The 25,769-nt window shown below is 40.7% G+C and overlaps 1 protein-coding gene across 2 annotated transcripts in view; it reads right to left on the bottom strand.

The window, feature by feature from the left end:
• The window catches only part of LOC111258648 (B-cell receptor CD22), a 28,249-nt gene extending 6,384 nt beyond the window's left edge, over positions 1 to 21,865 (bottom strand). The window contains exons 1-2 of one of the 2 annotated variants that reach the window (XM_086967533.1): positions 20,258 to 21,865; positions 568 to 700 (exon numbers count right to left, since the gene is read on the bottom strand). In XM_086967533.1, the coding sequence (XP_086823659.1) occupies positions 568 to 700; positions 20,258 to 20,301 (177 nt within the window). In that variant the 5' untranslated portion in view covers positions 20,302 to 21,865. Of the gene's footprint in view, positions 1 to 567; positions 1,502 to 20,257 lie in introns of those variants that run through there. The other variant, XM_022830092.2, reaches the window with a different exon arrangement.
• Between the last annotated feature and the right edge of the window lie 3,904 nt (positions 21,866 to 25,769).

The raw sequence follows: 25,769 nt of genomic DNA, 5'->3' as shown, positions 1-25,769 counted from the left end.
ATTTAAAAATCGTATTGAGCTTTTATGTCGCTTATCTGAGAGTTTGTCACTATTTGTGGGTTAAACTAGGATGGTTTTAAATCTGCGACACGCTCTGCTGTCGAATTTAGCCTAAATTTTTCTTAGACGAGCTCTCATATATTAGCATAAATAAGCTTGTAAATTGTATATATTAGTAAGTCATTAATTTACAGATAGAACAAATGTCACATATTGCCCTGCAACGACAACTCCCTTAAAGAGGTAGTAATTATTTAGCCTACGTTGCAGCTGTTCCATTTGCATTAAATACTGGGCGTGGAATATTCCGCACGATCTACAAGTCTCAAATCTGCTTATTAACTGAAAGTGACGCAAACAACTTTGAGGTAGTTTTTGGCACTTGTAGGCATTATTAAGTTTTCAGTCATGGACGAAATTAACTTAGTGCACGTTTAGGCCCACAAGCCAGGATCAAGCATGAGTAAAACAAAACTCTAGTGCTTAACCTACATACTGATAACGTACAAGCGTGTAGCAGAATCAACGTTGTCGATCTACAGTTCCGCTATCATAAACTTTACATACCTGTATTATAGAAACGTAGATAAGTTCATCTTCATGGTACCACTCGACCTGTCTCGGTTGAGTAATCATCTCCAGGGCCGCACAGCGAAGCACGCTTTTACCGCCAAAGTAGAGATCATCGTTGGTCAAGGCTCTTAGAAATGCCGGTAACGATACACTCATTAGGAAAAATATTGAAGCCATACCACAATAATTCGTTTACAATATCTAACTTACGATACGATTACACCTTTTGAACCTACGGAATTCGTAAGGGCCTGGTGTGGTACACAATCAGTGAGTTTTGTATGAACGACTTTTGTGCACAGTCAACAACTTGTTAAGCATCTCCGTGATACTCGCAGAGCACAAATTGTCGCATTGGACTTCGCCCAGGTCCCAAGTGAGGGTACGCCTAGTGACTTCTCTAACTGCTGCCGCTGCTATTGTCAAGCCAATCGGCGTGCTCGTCGCGTCGACTTAATGTCGGCTGCGGTTGTCGGGGTTTTAGCTCGGCTACTTGCCACGTGCGGGAAAGTGACTGCCGGCGGTGAGAAATTGCGCAGGATGAGTTGATGTCAAGAACAGGGCCAGAGTCAGACGCCGGCTTAACTAACCAGACCATGCGGTTTCAATACGACGCATCAACGGAAGCTGGAAGTTCTCGCCGAGTCCTACAAAGTCGGATTAGAAACAACCCCTTTATTCAACGTCGTATAGGGGGCGCTGTTGCTGGACGTGCTTGCCGAACGGCCGGAAATCCTCTGACTAAACGTGCTTTTGGAGGGAGGGCTTATGTTGAGGGCGTTGAGTAGACGCATATTCACCTATCCCGAATATATGTACGGACTATCTAATACTTCTTTAAATCGAAACACGCATAAAACAGATAACAGCATTGAATGCGTTACTTAACTTCTAAGTTTAAAAAGTTTGCTTTGATATATTATTAACGACACGCACATCAACGCATCCATAACTTCCGGCCTTGTCGGCAATATTGCATGCCTAAGGCTATTTGAATCAGTATGCAGATTGGGGGCAAGATGTAGGCGTGCTGCCTCATAACATCGCTCTGATGAACACAATCATATGCTCTAGTCGACGAAATGGGCTCATAGCGTCGTGCTTAGAGACTGCCGAAGGGAGCGACTACGAATTATGAAGGATAGAGAAAAAGAGAGCGGGATGCTGAAAGGCGTTGAGATGAGGAAAGGGGTGGATATAAATTCGGTCCAATATCCTCTCCAGACTCTCAATTGTGGCGTGCTCCTTAATGAGCCTAACCATTTCCCACCTGCGCGTTTCGAGTACTCTAACTCTCTAAAACCGCATTCTTAGTTTCTTTCTCTATGAACAAATAGCTAGGGATACTTGCAAGTCTAGCTAGAAAATCAGCTTGGCCAACACAAGTTAACAGTTTCGGCGTACCGAGCGAACGGTAATGCTAATGCACAAAAGAAAGTTAGTTGTAACTTTACAATAGACACTTTTCACAGATTACTAAGGATTCTCATTGTCAAATATGTCTTCAGGCATATTCTGAAAGCTATTAACAGCTGTCGGTGAAAAATGCCTGCTGATAATAACGGGAGAGTTTTTGGTTACGATTAAGGACGCGGTAACCAAATGGACAACCACGAGCGAAACAAGGTAGAAATACTATTGTTCCATTTATCAGCTGGGTGTTTTTTTTCTTGAGCATTGATCATCTTCGAAATATCGTTGAATTTTTTGATTTTGCATGCTTAGACCATGCCCGTCTATCTATTCCGTTTTTTTTTTTTTTTTTTTTTTATTTACAAGTTTGCAGGGAAGTGGGCTCTTATGAACCGATTAAACCTAATAGTACGAACTATCTTGCGTCGGTTCATCCAGCCTTCAGATAAGTAGAAATAAGCAGGAGCCTGATCGACACAATGCGAAAAGTTTTCGTTCGACTTTCAAATTTATGTCAACTTCGAAAACGCATGACAATTTGCGATTTATTAACTCTAGGTGATCATGCATTTTAATAAAGTGCAAACCGAGAACCTAAAAGAGCTTTGCACGGACCTATTCATCTAGCTTGAAGCTAAACTAAAGTCAATTGTATACTAAACCAGTGTAACCTACTTCTCCTTTTGAATAATTTTCACAATTCAGGAAGGAACTCGAATAAGTAATTTTCCGCCTTGCAATTCACGCCTATTTCATTGTTATCTCTACAGTTACAGCTTTTCAAAGTGATACAGCGCGAAATTAACATATTGTCACCATTTTTTGAAAAGCTCGCTTAATCGATGGGTATATGCGTTTTATTACATATTAGTTTGGCAATATTTCGTTTATGATATGGAACTGGCGCGTACCGACATCTGGATTCTAGCATTGTTTAGTCCCAGAATCAGCTCAGCTTCCATTCTACCGTCCCACCACCCCACCGGTGAGTGCAGCCGCCCGTTGCTTACATCAGAATAATTAAACGTAAATCTCACTAGTCAGTTTCGCGGTGGTGTATGTCGACGCAGCCGCTGGCAACATAATACAGCCTGCTTTCCCTATTTGCACACGACCTGGCGCCATTCCCAAGCAACAGCGCCCCCTCCCAGATCCGCTTCTTTTCCCGTTAGCTCTGATGTTCCTCGGTGCTTCTTAATAGTCGCCAACGGTTCTCCGACGCTTCAACTTTCGGCCTCGCATTCGCCGCTACGGTTGTCCCCCCGTTACCTTCTCTCCCAGGGATGTTCTGCGATCCTCGTGTAGCTGCAGCATTACCAGTCGGTGTCGGCGATGGTCAGCAGTTCGCAACACGCATTGCTCGACACCGCGACCGCTGCTTTCCCCTTTCTATCCGTCTGTTGAAACCAGGCAGACCCTGTACAAGATATCGCAGTGCCCCACCAGGATCTACGGTATTTTTCAGTATTTTTGGGGTCTTGACCGAAGTTTTATTGTGACACCGTTCCAGTTTTTGAAGATTCACGTGCTGGTCCTGTCGCGTTAAACAAGAACGTGTCTCGGCGTCTTTTCGTTCCGTTGTTGCCGTTGTCGTACTGTCAGTGACAGTAGCCCAGTGAGAGGCAGCTGCAATGATGGTAGCGCCCTAGACTTAAGACCGGATCATGGTAGCAACAGAACACACATACGCAAATACCTAGAGGCGACCTGCTGTCAAGCCGGCCCGCTGCTATTGCTTCTGCAGCAAGAACGACAGTTCACAAACAACAGTGCTAGTATAATTCTCGTCGTCGGGACCGCCGACGGTAACAGCAAACGCACGGGCAATAGCGACAAAACGCAGATCAGGCTGCAATCTGCAGCGGTGCTATTTTGTGGTAAGTGGAACCGCCGCTTCATCCAACATCATCCACTTGCCTTCGTTGCTAAGTCTGGCTAGGAGACAACGTTGTAGGCGGCAAGCCGCTGTTCAAGCTGTTCGACGTTCCAAAAAACGCGTCACGTGTGATTGTCAGTGAAGGCCCGCGCGACCTATAGGCGCTGACCTATTATTCTCGTGACACGTGCAGTTATCTAGCTTGTACTAGCGATGCCTGATACCTATTTTAGCGCAAATGAGCCGGTGAGACGTTTCGGTGAATTTATTTGATATATTGGTAGCAAACTGTTAATAATAACACTGATAGTTTGCCCGCTTGGCGGTCATCTGAGTGTACAGTTGAGAAGGTGTATAACGAGGTGTACCGTTGATTCGAAAAGGAGTAACGCTGTGCATGTGAGTGTGACAGCGGCATAGACTACTTATTATTGATGGTTTAAAGGAGGCAGAGAAACTTGGACTCATCATTCAGGCCTACGTCACACATCTAGGAATAGAGTACTATAGGACCTTTGTCCAATTGATTGTGTTGTTGTATTTTGCGGAAAGGATTTTTTATATTAAGGGATGAACTAAACGCAGCCCTGTCTTCCAAGGTAAGCATTAGTTATGCTCAAGTGAAGTGAACTTCTACTAGATAATTCTATTTGCAACTATCTAAAAAGGTTTAGTATTGGCATTGTTTATCACATTAGCAATACAGGTTAGAGTACTCCAAGGGTACAACTGTCTGATAGCATTTAGTATCGGGCATTTGCAATAGACTCTGCTTGCCTAAACAGCAATAATATTTATATTTGGTTCAAAAAACAGGACATTGGCCGTTGCTAAAATATAAGATCAAAGTCAGACTTATACATTTCAATCATAAAGGAGATTATATTACCCCAAGAAAGCTTCATGCTACTGATAGAAATTCACTGCGCATAACTGACCATAGGAATGAACAGCGCCGTTCAGGTGTTAATGTGACGTCTAGAACTCGCTATAACAACAACTATTTTGGATTTCAACGCCAAGACGTATTCGAAGTATTTTTCAAGACTTCTCACTGATTCCCTTTTTCGTACGCATAAAGATAAGTTGTATATGTTAACTGTTTATACATCCTGCAGCTCATGTATAAGAGGCTCGTTCGCAACGGTTCGCTATCGCACCTCAACTTGTTAATTTGTTTTACTGAAAATGTTAAGTAGCTTTTGTTGAGCCAAAACTGGTTAAGTTTTAAAACAAATCGTTTTATAAACGTGACAAACGTGTTGTTGTTGTTCTACAGGAAAGCTTATGTTAACTTGGGCTGAAGTTAATAAAATTTCTTCAATAATAAATAGGACTTCCGTATGGAATAATAATAAAGATAATTTACTGACCACTAACGGCTTTGAAAAGAGCTTCCAAAAAGATCTTGGCAAATCTCGCCTTTGTAGTTTCCTTAGTAGCAGCAATCTGTGTTGCAGTTAGACCTATTTGAACCCATTGAAAATCTGTCGTGCACGTTTCTTGTCTTTTTAGCCAACTTTTAGAGTACCCACTCTGCATATTTTCAAAAGGAAATTTCTTTTCCACTAACGTTTGGGCTGGCCATGTTGCGAACTTCCAAAGAAATTTTTGTTTTAAAACAGTATGTATAGCAAAATGAGTACGTACAAATTAAATATATAAACAGAAAAAATTAAACGTAATAAATGAGCCTCTGCCATTGTTCTGGTACGCCCCAGCGTCATAACTACAGAATTTCCGTCACTTCTAAGCGACAACAAATCGCTCTATCGAAACTAAATAGCTTTATTAAAGGAGTGCCATATGGCTTATGCATAAAAATTTCCCATCCAAAATTTTCTCAATTTTGGCTTTGTATTTAAGGGCTATTGTGTCTGGCATTGTCATGGTGCAAGGCAATGCCTTCCCTTTTCGCTAGATTGAATTTTCTTAATGGATTGTTGTCATGCTGTTAGTTGTCGACAGTAGAGGTCCGAATCAATCGTTTTGCCGAGCTGCAGCAGCTCATAATGCACGTTTTTTCCCCAGTCCCACCAAAAACATAGCATCACTTTTTTTGGCATCGGTTGAAATTTTGCCACATATCTTCGACCCTCTCTTACTTTGACCATGATCTTTTTCGCACATAATTTATATAGTCTACTTTGTATCACCTGTAATTAAGAGTTTCTGAAATGGCTACAGTATGAAATTTCGCATACACGATAATGCAAATCGCTTGGCATATGCTATCCAGACAGCAAAGTTTTTTTTTGTAGCCTTGTTTGGGCCCTTTCTTCCCATAGTGAACCATTCTAGACCACATCGAGCGCCATTTTTTACGGGCTTGGGCAGCATTTATTTGTTAAAGTACAGGCGTAACATATAGCGATTTTTCAAAGCGCTCTATTTTTAGTCCGAATCAGAATATGCTTATTATTTTAGCTCATATACCACTGTCAAATCTCAGACTTGACGCGATGGTCCGATGCAACTTCGCTTGCCTAGGATATGCCACTTTGAAGCTAACTAGCTAGAATGACCGTCAATATCTTCTTGAACACCCAAAAATGTTAACCTAGGCATCCATATTGCCCAGGTTGCTTTGCATGGGCACCCTTAATACATCGAGTCAACGTTTTCCATGTGGTAATAGGAACGAGATCACTTTACACGAATTAATTAAAAAACCATTTAAAATTCATTCGTGTTTTCAAATTGGTGACCTTTGAAGTAACCGTATCTTTTATTAAAAGTTGCAGTTACTTCGAATTTGGTGCGCAACTCGAAAAGCTCTGACCAGACTTCGATGAAGATACTTTCAGTTATTATCGCCAAAAAGTTACAACAATGTATTGCCTTGACATAGCATAAAATGTTTACGACCATTTACTAGAATATTCGTTGGAGTATGTTACATTTTATATAGCTGTCCAAAAAGTTTACCGATGCGCCTGAGGAGTACGCTTAAAGCATATTTCTAATAAAAAGGTTGTTTAGGTGATTCATTCATCATCACAAATATTAAAACATAAAGTACAATGTTCCCTATGCAGGACTCTGGTCCCTGACGTATTGGGAAGCTACGATTTCAGAATAAAGAAGAAAGCTTTAAGCTTTTACTACTCTTCTTTGTAGTACATCATAAGAATGAATCTTGCTGCTCAGTAATTGTCATCAGTTATCTTCGAACATAAATACCGAGTATAACTTGGCATAAAATATGTATCCTGTGTTTCTTTCCATACATTTAAGCCCAGCCCACATGGCGTTTCAGTCATAGATTCACACATGATCTATGAAGTATACGTAAAACAAATTGGGCTAAATTAGATTATTAAATATTATTATTATTACTAAATAAGACTACGTGTAATGTAAGGAAATAAGGTGGTCGACAATAACATCAGCTGCATGTATCCACTTTTTGATTCCGATCTGGCCTGAGTCCTCCGTCGACATAGCTTGAACAGTCCAACTTCCGGTCGTCTTTATATAGAATTTCGTATTTGGTTTCTAAATTACAGAAACCCAGTTGTTAGACACGATATGCATATGTAGACGCGTATGCAGCTATCTAGTCTAGTATACTAACGAAGGTAAGAAAGCAAGTGGCCTATAATGTTGCTGCCATTCGCCTACAGGCGTAGGACCGGTCCCACAAGCGCCACCTATGCAGGCGCTGCTGTCGTTTGACTGTAGTCGTTGCCGTTAATCTCTGGAAACGTGCCAAACTTTCGTCAATGCCATCAGAGACTGGCGACTGAGCTGCTTGGAGTTCGACACTACACTAGGCGTCGATGACACGCACGGCGAAGTTGCGAGCGAGTTGGGTGCCTGTTAACTGCGTGTCAGGACGACAGAGTTGCCCAGGTGAAAAATCCGCCCAGTTTGTGTTAGTCAGATCGAAGGCATCCACATTGGCCGGATCGAGTAGCATACTTCAGTGCGGCGCTACTACGCCAACAAAAAACTGCCATCATAGCCAATACAGAGGGTTAGCGTCGACGTCGTCCTAAGACCTTCCATTGGCTTCAAACGATTATCCATAGAGCAAGATGAGAGCAGTCTTCATGAGTGAGGTGTGATAGCACTGACGATGTCTACTAACTTAGTCTCTACGATCGTTCGCTCCCTATGTAAATATATAATATATAACAGTGATAATACCTGAACAATGTAGGACGCTCGTTCTTTTCGGTACTAGCTAGTTCACTACTATCAGTCATCACTCGCTTAAAATCGAGGTACGTTATTGAGGCGAATCCTGCTAGCCTGATCGTCATGGCCATTTAGATTATGGGTTATTGACATATATTTTATATGTAAACACTATAATCTTTCTGCGATTTTGACCGAATAAATGCATTAAAGGAAGGGTTATGTTGTGAAAATTTGACTTTACTGCGGTCTGACTCATAAAGATTTCGGGTTCCGCTTATGAAAAGAATAAACTATGGCCGTTTCTATGCAAAGAGTTCTCCAAGAGACAAATACATAAACCGAAAACAATTTTGATGTTTAATGTATATCTAATGGCGCCACCCAAAAATGTCTTCAGGTACAACTTTCAATGCAGAACATTTACGCGCATAGTGTCAATTATCATAACAAGAAAAAAGAAAACAGTATACCTTGATTTGACGGAAACGTTTAACACCGAAACAAATCGTTACTATAGTGGATGGCAGAACTGCTCATCTTTTTTTACTAAATCATTTCGAATAATATTATGCTGGCACTTAGCTATACATAACAACGTAAAGCTAATTACGTTGTTCAGGTGTTCGATACAGAATAAACAGTAACTACCGTCATTCATATTGTTACTACTTTACGGTATTGCTACATGCCTGCAAGCTGCACGTGTCACTGCATGCAGCAATTGCAACGGTACCAATTGTAACACTGAACTGAATCTTGTCTTTCATTGTTTCTTAGCGTTACGAGCGCTGTTGACGATAATGTTGATGTCTATTGTTTCGTGTGTTGTTACAATAACGAAAAAAGCACAATGAGCGGGTTGGTTGAGTTTTCTAGCTCACAAGACAGCAGCCGATTACTCACTGGCGGTAGTAAGCTTTCGATTGTCGTGAACAGAGGTTTCAGGATATCTTACGCGACGAACACAAAAAATCTTCGCGTTATCGCTAGAATTTTTCTTCTATGACACTTATGAACATATTTAGGATTCTCGTTAATAGCAGCGTGCTATTCTTAGGGTAATAGAAAAAAAAAGTAAGTGAAGAATGATGAAAGGCTGATCTGCCGTAGAAAATAATAAGCTCTTCTGGGAATCGACCCATGTTCCACTGATTTAATACTCACGACTTACGCATATTATCGAATTTGATGAAAATTAGAGCAATTTGTTAATCTCTCTCTCTCTCTCTCTCTCTCTCTCTCTCTCGCTCTCTCACTGACGAGCCTCGTCACGTTGGGACGTAGCAAGTTGCTCAGATGCAACTCATGATTTTGCTGCAACGTTTACTTACATGATCAAAATAACATTGCTTTCCGATAAGATTTACTTAATCAAACTTCCCGTTAGCTGCTGTTTTCCTATAGAAGCCGATGGACTAAAACCTGATCTGTCGTCAGCTTCTAAAGAATCGAAAACTGCGCTAGTTTTCGACACAGGCCATGTAACGATGTCGCCATAATGCCCACCCTTCCTATTATTCTTCACTTTTGAGATACCTGGACGAGGCGTACTTCAATTTCAAATTGCAGATGTGAAAATAGTGCGTGATGGCTTCTCTGTGCCAATCATTTTTCAACCATACCGTCTCGTTCACTACCGGCCTGTTATAATACACAGCTGCCATCGTTACCAGAGAAGCAGTAGTGACATATTGATTATATCTGCTTGCCGTTCAATTGGACTGCTTGCACCTATGGTACTGCTTTAGTATCTTAGGAATGCATACATCTAGGCTTGCAGGTACCTTCAGAAATAGTATTAATGTCGACTAATTTTCATTTATACACCATTACCTGTCCAGTAGTTCCTCTCATTGTTTTTAGCGTTCCCACAAGTTATTTGCTACTTGGCGTCTGTTCGTCAGCCTTCTTTTACCTTAGAAAAAGTCAGTACCTTGGTAGTTTGTTTACTTTTGGTCTCTAGTCACTACGCAAAGGGTCCTTCCTTTTGCCGTATCAGATGAGGCGCTACAGTAGTGCCTGCTACTTGTTTATTCTTCGGAAAATATGTGTGTGCGTGCGTGTGTGTGTCTATCTGTGTCATCGCGAAATATTTGCTTCAGTAGACAACGTCATTTTGACACGTGTTCATAAAATGCTTGCTCATCACTATACCACTGAAATCTGTGTCACACAGGGTGAACTCTGACAGTATCTCACGCCTCATTGCAAACTTTTACGTCGTTTACGTATATGTTACTTATAACAAATGCTACTATATATTTATATATATATAGTATATATATGTACTACTTATACCTGCCTTCATTGAGTAAACTCCATCTTGAGCCGAAGATGCGTTCAATACGGCTTCGTAAAAGTGGGAAAACTCCCACTTTTACGAAGCCGTATTCAGCTCAAAGCCTGCGTCGTACCATTGTCGTAGTGCGACACTACACTGCATGGCAATTGAGTCTTTGTTATTAATCCTTTCATGAACACCGAGCTTTTAACTGACCGTCGTCCTGAACTGGTCGGCGGAACGTTATGCGGAGCTTGATCCAGGGATGGGGAAATGCCTGTTCTTTTGTCATAATGTAAAACTAACTAGCGGCTAAAAACCACTATAAATTCATGAAAATCGTTTAAAAGAGTGTTACGATCCTTCGCACAGATCTATACTATGGCATTAGTAGCTTGCATAAAACAAAGCATTTCTCTAGAGGACAGTTAAGGACTCATTTTGATGACAATAATCTGTCTATATCGTACACATACTGTAAAAGACATTAACGTTGCCACCGTTTGAGATGTCAAAGTTCTTTTAAAGCCGGACATGGTGACTTCTCAACATTCACCAGCCGATGAATCGACCACACAAAAAGGTTTCCTTTTGCATTTGACGCTTCAACGCTTACAAGAATTCGTGTACACGGCCGTAAGAGCGGCGTTGTCCTGTCGTTGCTGCCACTTTCATCGCTACTCTGCGTTTACATGAGGCCGTTAACGAGGTTTGTCAGGTCGCTGCTGTCGGCTTCTCCCCTTAATAGCCACAATGAAGCAACAAACAGGTAAAAATGTGCCGCGCTTTAGAACTCTCAGGGAGCCGGAGCTAACGGAAAACGAGGAAATATCTTATTGTACCTCTTTCGCCTTTTTTTGAGATTATTTCCCTGTTGAACTTTGCTTTTTAGTATTTAGACTGCTGTTTGTAACAGGCGTATGCCCTCGATAGGAAGCAGTCACTGTTGTTGTGATGCGAGATCGTCAAAACTGAAGGGGATCTTGCCGCTCATAGAATTACCTGTAGGGCTATTCCGTTATCGGTTAACTGAGCTGCGGTCGTGACCTAGGCTAGGTACTGTTGTGAGACAAGTTATGGCCTACTTCTCACTGGGCTGCAAGGTAATGAACTAATAAATCATCTGCTTTTAAGAAGCTTCTATGCGAAGATTGCATTAGATCAATTTCGTAAGTGGTGAAACATGCCCAAGCGAAAACAGTTACGCAAGAGGCGCGGATCTGGTTGTATCTATTCATGCTTTATTGAATAGATTTGGGTGAACAAATTGTTGTTAAGAGATGTCGGACATTGCTACGAATGCTGACTGTTCGGCAATTGATTGATTCACACAGGCGGAATGAAAATGGATGCTCAAGCGGAGATATAGCATGAATATAATCGATACATTGTGATGAAAAGTCCCAAAATCATGAATATTCAACGCTTACTAATAGCTCGTTGTAAGAAACCTTTGCCCGTTATCACAACCGAAGTAACTGTGGCGTGTGATTAAAAGGTGCATGACGCAAACACCAGTCTGCTGATGCCACGATTGGCTGTTTTTGGCTCCAGCGATACGCATCTATAACGCCATGTGCACAAATGGAACATGCTTCTAGTCTGTTATGCGGACAGATAAATATACAAGCATCCCTCCTAATAAACACAGGTCAGCCCCTACTCCTATTTTCGCTCTTCGTCAATCCCCCTTAATCAAGCAATCATCAATATCGAAAACTATTAAAACTGCGGTACCACGTTTGTCTAAAGTGCAAAAAAAATATCCTAAGCGGGATTTAAAAGGGAACCATTTGATCAAGTTAAGTTCACCTTTTAATGTGCAACATGATGTTAAACTTGAAACTAACTGTGTGAAGTAGAATGCGGTATCTATTCAATACGTTATGGATATAGAACATTTGATTCAAGAGGTATTCTATCAGCTGATATTAACCACTACAGTAAAATGTATGTACATTATGTTACAAATACGGACATCAAAGTTCGGCTCCCAATGGTCCTTCCAACGAGATATACTTACTTTTTGATGTGTATCACAATAGCTCTTATGATTTATTACCTAACGCGAGAGAATACGCTCCCTGTAAACAACAGTACACATAACACTATTACTATAAATGAGTCATCGTTATTTAATAAACAACAACGTCGACAACAAGAGCTTGGCAGCAGCACGGGTAAAGGAGACAACAATAAGACTCCAAATGACAAACCAGAGTGATGTGAAGATATTCTAATAGTACGCTGTTTCCGTTGATAGCGAGATAGCCGTGCGACAGCATTCAGTGAGCACATAGACGGAGTTACGGTTTATCAGGCTGCTCAGCCTTAAGCTGGAATAGTGAATAGGCCAAAAGAACAGATCCGCGTTGACAACAGAACAAACTGACTCTAAACTCTAGTACAGTCTCGCGGTAAAAAAAAGAAGTAGAGATGGATAGGCACAAAAAAGGGAGGGGTAGAGGAGCAGATTTTTTTGTTCTCTTTATTGTATTTTTCACCGAAAACTTTACTCGAGCAGCTCATGGATTCAATGATAAGAGAAAATAGCCACAAAATTTGTGTAAAATACAGTGCCTTGGCCGTTACTCTTGACTGTACTACATTTTGGGTTATGGCCTCATCATGACTTCTCTCTGAAGCCCCCACACGATCTAGGCAAATGTGTTTCTTGTGGCTGTGGTAGTAATTGATGAAATAGTAAAGTACGTCTATATATGTCTATATAAAAATTACCCTGTATTTCATAGTTTTCGCATTGAATTAGTAATTATACTACCCGTTTACATAGTTGCAAATATTATCTACAAATTCATCTGGAATATACGCTGTACAGGGAAAGCATTTCTTGTGAGATTTGCAGCCTGTTGGCTTCTTAGAGACAGCGTGGATCACTTTCGAATACTGTGTAAATATTATATCCGTATAGAACAGATACTCCGTCGTACATAGAAAATGATTGTTGCAGTTTAGAAAATTGTTACCTTTGGCCATTGGTAGATCATTAAAAGAGAGCATATACTTTTCCCACATCGAAGTTCTGCTCAGCGTTTTCAGCAACGAAAAAAAGCTGGATCCGAATACTTTTTGAGGAGATATACCATTGAGATATTTATGTACACAACATTAGATAGAGTAAATGATGTGCGGCTCTGCCCAGTTTTGACAATTGGGTTGAATTCGACATGGGTCGAGCAGGTAGTTCACTGTTCTCAATATTCCCCACAATTTTTTGTCAGTGCCAACAAAAAAACTACTTGATATGAATATAGCATATCCATAGCCAGTCATTAGTGTTTCTGTTACCTCGAATTCTTCATCTAGGACAGTGTTTCTCGCTATCACATCAAGCAGGCAATTACATCAGTTGCAGAACGTGGGACGTTTGTGTCAACACTATCTTTATATTGTAAACCTGATTTCCGCCTTCATTCAGTAGCACTCGTAGCTTTCACTCTTATTTTCTCTACCTCACGTAAATATATACGTATATATACATACAATAAAAGCGCATTGTCATTTGCTGAAAATGGCAGTCTCGAGTTGACTGGATTTTCTGTTCCACCGTGGTGCTATACGAAAGGGTATACAGTTTCCGTTAGCGGAGCGTAACTTTTTTTCACCGGCTCCAGGACTTCACACGACACCAGCGGTAGCAGCAATGACACCAACGACAACGTTGGTAATCAGGAGCGTCCACGCCGTCGCTGCCCCTCTATCTATGCTCGTCCCACTACCACAGTTGTGCCCACTACCGCTGTAAAGCTGATGACAGCGGTTTCTTCTGCTGCTGCTAGATATACTTCTGTTCCGCTTGTTCCTGTCGGATTACGGTTGCGCTACGGAATTTCTGCCGCCTTAACCGTATTATTCGGGCTGCCATAATCGGACGAGCCGTACTGAGTCTGCGTCTTAGGGTATCTTTTGACCCAGCGTCTTGCCCGTCTGTTTATCGTGCAACCGTATAACCAGCCATTTCCTGATAATTTGAATGACAGCCCCAGAGCAAGCGGTTTCTGAAGCGTCCATGGGTGGAACGTCGTTTTGCGGCTGAACATTTCGTCAACGCCGCTTGACCAAAGTGCACTAGCAGCCTGCGAAGCTTTCGTCCTTATCTTTTTTTGTCAACGCGTCTGATCATGGTGATTACGATATTGTGACTACCAAATTTAGCCACCATAGTAAAAGCAACTTTCGTTTTTCGCTGAGTGGAACAAACGACTCGGCGTGACAGAACTTTTAGACATAAAACAACGGGCACGCAATAGAAAGCGCTCGTCGTTGCTAGCTGTTTCTTTCGTTACAATTATCATTATTCCTATAGTTCGTGTGACGACATCGTCGTGAATGCCGCTATTGTCGATGTCATTGTAAAAACTAGATCAACGATGTCGTCAGACTAGTTCACTCTCGTCAGAGGTTTATTACCGTTGACAAATAGCGGAGGTCAAAGTTTAAGAGAAAGCGGTCGACGACAAGGTGCACTTGGACATTTGCTTTAGCCATAGCTATCGTTAGAGTTGTAACTGTATATAGAAGCCACGGTAGTAGTAAGTGCGAGTACCTGAATGAAACGACACGACTACTCATCCCTCTGTAGTATGTGGAAGGCAGTAAAATGACGATTCTAACAATGGGTCCCGTCGCGTATCGAGCAGCTGTCGGGATCGCCAAAAGGCATTTATGCTGGCTATTGCGGGTCGGAGTTGTCATTATGAAAACATACAAATCTAATAAATCATTGCTTAGATATCAACCTGCCTCAGGTGTGACGCGTATTAAATACTGAATTGGATTTTTTTCCGAGACGTTTTGTGGTTCAGATACGTGGAGCTGCATGGATAGAGACAGATGTTAAGAGGTCGGCCCTACCCGCCTTCGTGCAAGAGTATCTAAAGGCAATCAAAAACTCTTAAGTAGCGCTAAATATACCCCAACATGAGATGTCCTGACAGGGGAGAGTTCGCCACAAGGCACGGTGCCTCTTGGTGCTAACATTCTCGAACCGTTGAACAAATTGCAAGTTCTTTAGGCGATATGGTTAACCTATTTAAGTATTCCTTGTGCCCCAGTTTTTCGTTTCATGGTGAGCTTATTCCTTGGCTACAGACTACGCTATCCCTACTTAGCTCTAAAACAATCTCGAACAAAATAGTTTAAGTCAGACATATATAAATATATCAAATAACAAAAAAAGGGGAGTTTATCCCTTACAGTAAAACAAAAAATCGTAATTTTTTCAATTAATATATAAGATAGTTAGGTAAATGTTACCAAGGTGTATGTATGCACAGAAACTTGAAGTCTAAAAGAGCAACATTTACTAAGTACTTTTTTGACAAATGTTCTAACGGAAGTTGGTCTCAACGTATTCAGTTTCAATAATTTGTTTCCGTAAAGTCCCTTTTGATTGATACTTAGCTATAAAGTAATGCCCTACGCCTTAGGTATCGGGGATAAAATACGAAGAAGCATAGATATAGAAGAGCAAAGAAAAAAGCAGCCTTTTTCTCTATTTCGAACAAGCTAAAATTGAACCTTTTACTTATTAGTAAGAAATATGTTGTTATTTATAAGCAAAAAGCTTGTCCATTTATTTCAAAGTGTGTTTAATAAGATTCTGATCGAAATGTACGTCTGTTCGCTCATAGTGGGTGCGACGTTGTTATTCGGTATAATTAATCAGCTTCTATTGGTGTTTCGCTAATGTGATGTTGAGATGCGCAAACCGCGATACAGTCGGTTACTGATAACGATAACGAGCAAGAATGCGTTTTTTCAATGCGCTTTCGCTGATTCGTCCTTCCTATTCGGCAGCATCCAAACAGCTAAAACATGGCCTCGATGCGATAATCGTGATAACGATAATCAGAAATGCTTTCAGATAGCGAATCACCGATTTGCTTTATCCGCCCGGTTTGATGGAGCAAACTTTGCAAGCATACAATGGCGGATGGAGGCGCACAACGCGTTCGAACAAACAACAGATCAGTCGATCCACTGACGAAACTATATATATATATATATATATATATATATATAGGATTAAATAAAAAAAAGAAAATACAAAGAACTAGTAGTAGGGTTTGTTGTTCATTGGACTCACAGACCTTTGGCTTTGGAGAGTCGATAAGTTTGGGAAAACGGTCCTGGTATTCTGGTAGGATCAAGCCAATTGTACAGATATTCAGCAGTTTGTTCCAGATTGATAACTATTTATTTCATTTTTTCCATTTCAGATTGTCCTGCTTGAAGTAATCTTTATCGAATACTATTTATTTGTGCCACAGTTTTCTCCAGTGCTTTAAATACTTCTCAAGCTCAATCGTCGGGATAGCTCTCATCTCGGTCAGAGATTTTTTTTATTACTTCTACCATATCGAAACGCTTCCTGTTCAGACCTTTTTTTTTGTTTTAGGAATAGGGGCAGCTCTCAGTGGGTTAGGTTCGGTTTTTTTAACGCACTCCTCTACAAGTGTCCTTCAAAATTTAATGCGCGTCCATAGCTCCATTCGGGGAAAAAACCGTATAACTTTCAAGACTAAAACTTATACACAGAGTCGAAATTGTATCAGATTGTTATTAAATTTCACTTGTGCGTAGCAGAAGCTCTTGTTGTTCGCCAAAACAAACACGAGTAATTAACCAGCGGCGCGCAGATTCAAATGACGCATTTGTTATTGATTAGGGAATTAGAGGGTCGACCAATGGCGAATGCGCCTAACAATAGCTTAAAACGTGTTAGCATGACATATACTTGAAAAAGTTGTAATCGGAGGTACGAATTACGCTAACGTTCATATCTTACGTACTTTCAGTCATGAACATAGAAAGGCAGTTCAGCAGTAGGCTTAATGCTTATAACTGCAAGAGATAATCTGAGAATATTTCAATAGACAAGGAGCCATGTCAAATTTTCGTTCATTACGCCAAGGGAGACAGATTATTATTAATACGTTTGCAATATTTCAGCCATACGCACAATAATAACATTAGCAGTAGAAGTACGATAGCCTATATGCTAGAAAAAATAAACTGATCCATTATCAATGGGAAGAGGGCCAACAAGTTATTTGGCGTTAAGCTGTGATCGGATTCGGCCCGTTTTGGTTAACAGGTCGAGATCCTGAGCACGACCGCCCTCTCAGCCCGATTGCTAAAAGTGTGGTTAAGCTTCGACTAGTAGCGATAAGTAAGTTGGGCAATAGGTAAAGAGAAATTCAAATAGGACGCCCCTTGTAAGCACCTAAGAAACCAACATAACCGCTGGTAACGACGATTACGGTACTATGCTTAGCATTGGATTAGTAACTGTGAAACGCCATCCTAGGTGTAACGTTCGAATATACTAGCAAAGGGCGCAATCATGTTAAAATGTCTAATTAACCTGAAAGGTGCACTATTCAAAGGAACTCCGACAGAAGAGACAATAGTCGCGTGCGTCTTTCCATGGTGCCCAAGGCCCAATAGACAAAGGAATGAACATGGCAAAAAGCTGTGCCGCTTAGAGCTTATCCACTCACTATATATTAATCGGTGATCAGCCGATTGTCGCCCACGGTCAATGTTGCTTGTTATTATCGTAATGGTAATTCTCGTTGCCCATATAACCGTGGCTGCGGAAGGTGTTTTTCGCGAAAATGACTGAAGTTCGTTAAGCTTTCTTTAGACAAGCTTTGCGTTTGAGTCATGAATGAATTGTAAAGATTCTGATTCTATAGAGCCATAGTCTACGACATGCGCATCATCTAGATCTAGACCTAATGTCTAGTGTAGCTGGTTGGTTCAATCACCATAGTGTAACAACTGAAAGTAGGTATAGAAGCATGAAAAAATTCCACCGTATGGTTTAATGTCGAAATAAGAGATTTCGCTATATAGTTGCGAGATTCGTTTAGCATTCAACATAGTCGGTAGACGTTTAGACGGGCAGTAGTCGCATTTAAGTGGTGCATCAATCAACTAATGTTAACAATATCAGATCTGGTAAAAACTAAATAGGACTGAAACACTTTATTAAAGAGAGCCGGGACCAGTGAGAAATGAGCAAAAGATTAACACAGCCTATATTACAGTTCAACAATGATAAGTAACATGTTATATTGAATTTACATGGACAACAGTTCTACCATATTCAAAAGGACACTCAAACAGAACAATATAAATGAACCATTCCATTACCCACTATAAGAGAACTAGTCGTATCGGCTTCCTACGTCGTATGGAAATCAGTAAAACTTCAATAAGGCTTTTGCTCATATGGTACTAAAAAATGATTAAATACCTTAACACAAAGCTTAATTCTGTCTGCAGATTGCTATACGGGTCCGACGTGACCCGACCAGATACGCCCGCCCGATAACATGATTATATCTGTGCCGTTTAGCATCCTTGGATCCTCAGCGTCGTTCATCCAGCGTAATACTACTCGTGTGTAGAAGATCAATCAGTCGCCTGTATACACTATGCATATTTTAGGACGGATTATCGCCAGCAATCTTGCCTCTCTGGGCTGCAGTTGCCCAAAGCACATTGAAGATACACGATGACCTTCACCTAGTAGAAATCAGTTCTACGGCGGCTTGGGTCTTGCCTTATTTACACTAAGATTCCATTAAGTCGAGCTAAAACGAGGCGGAGCAGTGCCGAAACAGATGAATTGTGCTTGGTACCATAGAACAAGCAATATGGCATTTGCTGATTGACGTCAAAGCTCTACGCTATTTCTCGTGTATGACTGACCGTTCGCTTTCGAGGTTAAGGCAAGAAGGACCTTTGTGCTCTTGTTCTGTCTGTCTAACGATAGGGGTACTACACCGGTTTGGAATCGACTGGTGACAGAACCCCAACTGGCTATGCAGGACCAGTGTGAAAGAACCATTAATTCGTGGCCTTAGCAAAAGGCTCGTGTAAAAAATGAAGCAAAGACGTGACAATTGGTCAGGGCGTTGCATTGTGCGGCGATTTTTTCTTCAGGACATCAGCGCACACATGTCTCTTCTGTTATCTCCGCCGATGACCCCGCGATTATTGTCGTTTTAAATGCCTGACATCGGAGTCGCTCGTGATCTAACTGATGCCATTATGTCCCCTTGCCGCCACTGACTACCAGTTTAAAGTATATGTGTATGTGTATCGTTTCGTCCATCCACAGACATGCTTAAGAAAATAGCTGTCGTGAAGAAGCCAGCTCGATTTGGATCAGTTGGGCTATAAATAACTCCCCGTCGTTGTCTTAGCTTTTGCTGGATCACGAACCGACAAATCACCACGTTCCTATTACATATATATGTATATGTCTCTGAATTGAGACACGACTATTTGACGACACCAGAAGATAGTATGACTTGCTCAAAGCGTGAGTCTGGTAGCTAAGTGTAACAGCAGCAGTTTTATGGAAAATAAAGGATGAAAAACGATACCAAAAGTCGCACGTAGGTTTATAGGATTGTAATACTGACTGTTGCAGGGACATTGAAAATGATGACTATTTACAAAGTTATTATTATTATGTTGGCCATTTTAAACCGATTTAGTACGGTTGCTAGTGCATACAGGACATAGAAAATACAAGTAGATAAGCTTTTCACGAAGCACGAAGTTCTCAAGTGATGACGATGAAAACAAAAGGCGAGGTGCATAGCAGAATATAAACACTACATTGACTTTCCTTATATAGGAAATGCCAAAATACGTCGTTCGTTTGCCCTTAGGTAAATTAACTTTTTAATATGAAGTGAAATAATATAATCTTAACTTACTAGAACAGCCTGATTCGCTAAATTGTGACCTGTTTACAAAAGAGATTCTCGGCTTAAATAGAAGTTTATGGAAAAGAGCCAGGTGCAATAGTCCTGTAATTTAATTTAACTGATTTATACGTGTTAGACGAACACTTATCTCAAGCTCGTAGATTTTTCAGCTGATAGATCACTTAGACAGTAATATCCTCGGAAAGTACGCACCGGTAATCCGCAGCATTTGTCACATTATTAAATTTAATAATCATAATAAAAAAGAGTCCGTACTAGGCTAAAAAGTGCCATATAAAAGTAGCATAATAATTATCGGGCACGAGGTGTTGCTATCTTGTTGAGTAAGTAAAACGAGTAGTTTTACTAGTAGTAGAGGAATTGGGCTTTGGTGTAATGTCCAAGAAAGAGGTTGTGTTGAAAAAAATTCAACGTCACGCCACCATGAACAGTAATTTAGCATTGCCAGTCTTCTCTACCAAATAACTGGTAACTTTATTTTAAGCGCACGTTTTTATTGCGCTGGCAGAACTTGGCGATTAACGTGATGTTGGTAACTATGAGGCTTCACACAAGCGGCTCAAACCCGAATTAATGACATCCTGCAGTAGGTTCTGTTTCACGATATACGTCGCAGTGATAAAAGTAGATGATCTCAAGATGGACGCGAGAAACGCAAGCAACAGCTTATGAGAATGGTGATGTAAGATGGCGCGCGCGAATTGGAAAACTCTACCACTTCTCGATGTTGTATCAAAAAAATATGGTTTTGCTTAGAGTAGCAGAAAAACGGACATACATATAAAAAAAAAAAAAAAAAAAAAGAAGAAATTGTGGCGCCGTGGACCGAAGTCGAAGGAAATTTTGTACGAAAATTTACAAGTCCTTATAAGCCAATCGGGTGGAGTTGGGATACTAGCTTTCTGCTTCCTGTTGTTGTAGTTGGATTCATCAATGCGGCAGTTACAAACCTCGGCATTAACCCAACAACAGGAACTGTTATCAAGGGGCTTAGGTTTGCCAAAGTAGTTGTAGTCATCGTTTGAAGTGCGCACATAGAAGTCAGGTCATGTACAAACAAACATACACACAGACGTATATACAAGTAACACCAGCAGCAACAAAAACAGCAACGGCGGCAGCCATGGCAGCAAAAATGTCCAAATACAAATCTTCAGACAAGGTTACAACGCGGCTGTTCCGGCCGTTGTATGTTTTGAGACTTGGCACCACTGCGGCGCCAGCGGCGACAATCAGTTCAGCGCGTGGCAGTTATTGTAAGTCGACCACTTTTGAGGCGTTTCATGCCCCGCTGCGGTCGAGACACGCACTACCCCACGATGGCCGGTGCCCGCGGCGGTCCGGCTCGGAAACCGAGGAGCTACTACTAAACATAAGCGACAGCTGAATTAGTGGCGATGCACGTCGACCACGACGTCTACGAGGCCAACCATCAGAAAGAACAACGCGCGCAAGGCAAAAGAGTTCTTTCGAGCGTCACAGCTACCATCACCCCTACGGCCGCTAACATTTTGTTTGTTGTCTCCAGAAGCTTTCTCTATCGGCTAGGGCGGTTTCACTACCACATAGCCAATCTCATTCAGTTTCGCGCTTTGACCGTTGCTGCTAGTATGGCAATAGCATCAGTCTTTGCTGCACCTGCCGCTCTAGTCCTGGTATTGCTTAACGGAGAAGCAAACACAATGGGGTTTGATTATTAAGCAGCACCTTTTGTTTTTCTATGAACAAGTTTTCACTTCTTTCACGCCTTCAAAATAGGTAAACAAAAAAAAAAAGAGAAAAAAAACACATAAAAAAAGGTCAACGTCAAACGACTCCACGACAACGCCACTGACATTCACATAGATCAAATCAACTATACGCACACATACAACAGAAAGGAGTATTTGTTCGTGCCGCCATTTCTGGCCAAATATATAGCCGTTTTATTATCTATTGGCGGTGAAGATGGCGGCAAGTCATTCAACCTATATCTAGAGTTTTTTCAACAAAACCTATATTTACTTTTCTATATTCTTTCATTTATTAGTGAACATAGTAACACGGTAAGGCTTTAGTGACGCATTTAGTGGTACAGACACGTGCGTGTAGTTTTGCCAATTGGATGCCGCGCGTTATATGCTTACTGCCAAGGTGTCTACAACCGACAACGGTCTAGACAAATGTCCCAAAAAGTCTATGAACTTCGAGTTTATGAATTGTAAATAAGTTGCCGTATCCAAGTGAATTGCGGCTATACACAGAAGTTCCGGGACATAAAGACGAAGCTTCAAGGGCTTAGTAAGAGACTACTCGATTCGATCAACACGTCCGTCCGGATCCGACAAGGGGACGTCTTTCAGATCCGAAGTTCTGTAGCCAACGCATATTGAACCTGAGTGCCGTATAGGACACATCCAACGGTGAAGCTCGATTAGCGTCCCACTAGTACAAGGAGCAGCACCGCAAAAAGGGTCATCTCACATAAAAAGTTACGGCTCAATACGTTTGAAACATTGAATTCTCGACTAGATAACGGTGCTTTAGCCTACAACGGCCTGCGCGAATATACAAGGCGGTACTGCAGGTGTGCACGTTGAGAAGAAAGTTCATTGTGGGCACCGAACACTACACAGAACACCGCCAGGCCCCATAGAGTGTGTCCTGTTTGAAAGCTGTGAAGTACAGCAGGACACAAACACAAAAATGGAGGCATATGCAGAATTCGCAAAAGCAAACATCCTACAAAAGTCTTTACGGCAGTGTACCTGAAGTGCATCTTGTAGATTTAAAAAATGCTACAGTATGGCCAGGGATCACCTTTCTAGAAATTCAATGCAAGCTTAGAAGATTCTCACTTACAAAATGCGATGGCGTTGGACAAAATAGAAAATAATTAGGAAATGAAAACAAATAGATGATGCTGGCGTACCAAAAAAACGTTGAGTAAACTAATGACAGCATAAACATGATGTGTTTAAACATCGAGATATGTACAGCCTACTTTACCTATTGTTTTTACACAATATAATATTGTTTTCTACACGTATTATGCTAACAGAGACACTTCTAACGGAAGTCCTCTAACAGGGGGTCATTTATTTGGAAACGTCTTTTAACCCTGCTATACAATCGTAGATTTATTTGTAGGAAAAGCAACAAGCATCGACACTGCAGAGCGTTATGCAGACGTCCAGTTCGTCGAATATAGCCAACGGTTGTGTGCATTACCGCTTATCAAGTTATTGAGTCTACTCAGCCTATATAAGGACTGAAAAACTAAATTTCTGAAGCTCTTTCGAAAGTCCTAAACCTGTGAAGAAAGACCGCTTCTACAAACAGCAAATAAGAACAGTGCATTTAACCGAAAAAATTAAAACGGTTAAATTAAAAAAAAATAGCTACGGATTTTTTACGCGGAAGAAAGGCACGACCTATAGTAAATCTACAGCTACGTACTTCGACGGAATCCTACGATACAATCAACGATTCAACAATCAGCAGGTCGTTTAAAGCACAGTCGCCAAAATGTTAAAAGGCCAATACAAGTTGGGTTTAAGAAAGAGCTGAGATAAACCTATTCGAAAAAAAGGTTGTGCCTAATTTAAATGCTAACACTTATGATCTCATACTAGATACGAACTGGAGAGTTTAGATCTTTTTTGCATTGTGAATCCTAGGCTAATTGTATTCTCATCTAGAGTAAAGCTTAGTTTTTTATTTAGACCTCATGTTTTTTTTTTTTTTTATTTAGACCTGTTATTTCTTGCTGGCGCGTTGTTTACGATATTTATATCCGCTTTTTTTTACAATATAACTCTCTTTACTGTCGTGTTATTGCTTGAAAGTTTATAACAGATTTTAGACGAGTACCAGCGGCGCTATTTGTAACAAGGGTTTAACAAGGTGGAAAGAAAAAAGCGTAGTTGAACCCAGAAACACCCATTAGAATTACTAGCCATATCTCTGGCTTGATTATCGTGAAAATTAGCGCAAAAAGTATTCTTTAGATTACCCTAATTGAACACAGCTCACTGATTACTCATTGAGGTGCGAAAAAAAAATTTCTAATACTAACTTACTATTTCGCCAAAAATATATTTATATATATATACGGCACCTCTACACAATTCACATTAATGTTAATTTGGATTAGTTAAACGTCTGTTTCAAACGTAATTAAAGCGGGTGTTGAGCCCTTTGCTCATTGAAAGCGATATTTACAATGGCGCTTGTCTTCAGAGCATTCAGATCGTTCCTGACCCGACTAGACTTAACAAAATGTAATGCAACAAACAAAAAAAAAAAAACACAAATTCGTTACGCGCTCCTCACACTGTTCCCATATTTTTAAAGGGAAAAAAAAACCACTATTTGCTGATACTTGTCGCAGGTCAGAAGCTAATCATTTCTGCTATATTGTACCTTGTGTGTTATGGTGCACCTAAGATATGGATATATTGTAAAGTTGTGAATGATGTGGTCTTATTAGGTTTTTTTTTGTGTGTATCTTGCGTACTCCGCACAATAACAGTTTAATGAAAAAATGTATCTGAAATATAGATTTATCTCTTATTCCACGTACTATGCTTGGCTTATGTATGCGACGGATTTGGGTCATGCTGATCTATTGTGTTTAATTTAGCACCTTAATATTGAGCAAATGAGCACTGAGCTTTAAAACGAGTTTATTGTACCTTAAAAACGTAGGTATGAAATTTATAAGGCTGTCGTGTTTACAAGTGTGAAATATCGTAAAACGGTGTCCGTTGGGTTGCAAAATCATCTTCTATATTCCTGTATTCCCTTTTCCAAGAATGTTGGTCATTTCCAGATCCCTATTCCGGGCCCGTGATGACTTGAAACGCTACTCCCTTACGACCTGATCTGACTAGGGCATCAGTAATAACTCAATTTTTCGTTATGTTTGGATCAGAAGTTAGTAATAGGCACACGATAGGACAAGTGTGGTCGTAACTGTCATAAAAAATGAAAGTCAGAAATATAGATCTATTTGATTTTACTCAATTTAGGGCTGGCGGCCCGCTGCTTCCTTAATAGGTTGACACAGGCTATTGTCGGTGCAATAATTTTACGGAGTTTTTAACAAACAAAAAAACAAGCTGCTATCTGATTCCTGGAAATTTAAATTTCAACATTCGTACTAAGCGAGCGGCCAATGGCAGTTTCATAAAAGTTTATAAGTCTAGAAGATAGAATAGCGTAGATCAATCACAACAGCTTCTACATTCATATAAAGTTGTACGACACTGGATCATCTTTGACTGAAATGCGTAACCTTTTGCCTCTAAGGCGCAGTTTTTTTTTTAAACGAAAAACGTATATCAATTGTTGTTCCTATAGCAAATGTTATCTCCTAGCTATATCTCCGTTATCATTAGCACATCAATGTTTTGCAGAGATACAAAGGTGTTCGGTGATTCCCCGGGACCTTAACAACAATAAGTACACATTTTGCTTTCGATACTTCTAGATAGATTCGATTTGAAAAGTCGAACGAAATATGGCCAGCAATCATTAGGTGTTAGAGAGAAGCTAAATGAACCAAAGTGGAAGAGACTCTATGTGAAGTGTACGTAAAGTTACTGTCAGGGTAGATAACCGAAGTTCGCAAGCTATGAGATAACATCGTCAACGAAGACGGGCGGCCAGGGCGGAAGTTTGTTTCGTACTATGTAACAAACGCCAAGACACCGTTTTCAAA

Source organism: Varroa jacobsoni, unplaced genomic scaffold (assembly GCF_002532875.2).
Source record: "Varroa jacobsoni isolate VJ856 unplaced genomic scaffold, vjacob_1.0 scaffold_253, whole genome shotgun sequence".
Classification (NCBI taxonomy): domain Eukaryota; kingdom Metazoa; phylum Arthropoda; class Arachnida; order Mesostigmata; family Varroidae; genus Varroa; species Varroa jacobsoni.
The sequence above is the reverse complement of the archived record's forward strand: the minus strand, read 5'-3'. Positions and strand labels throughout refer to the sequence as shown.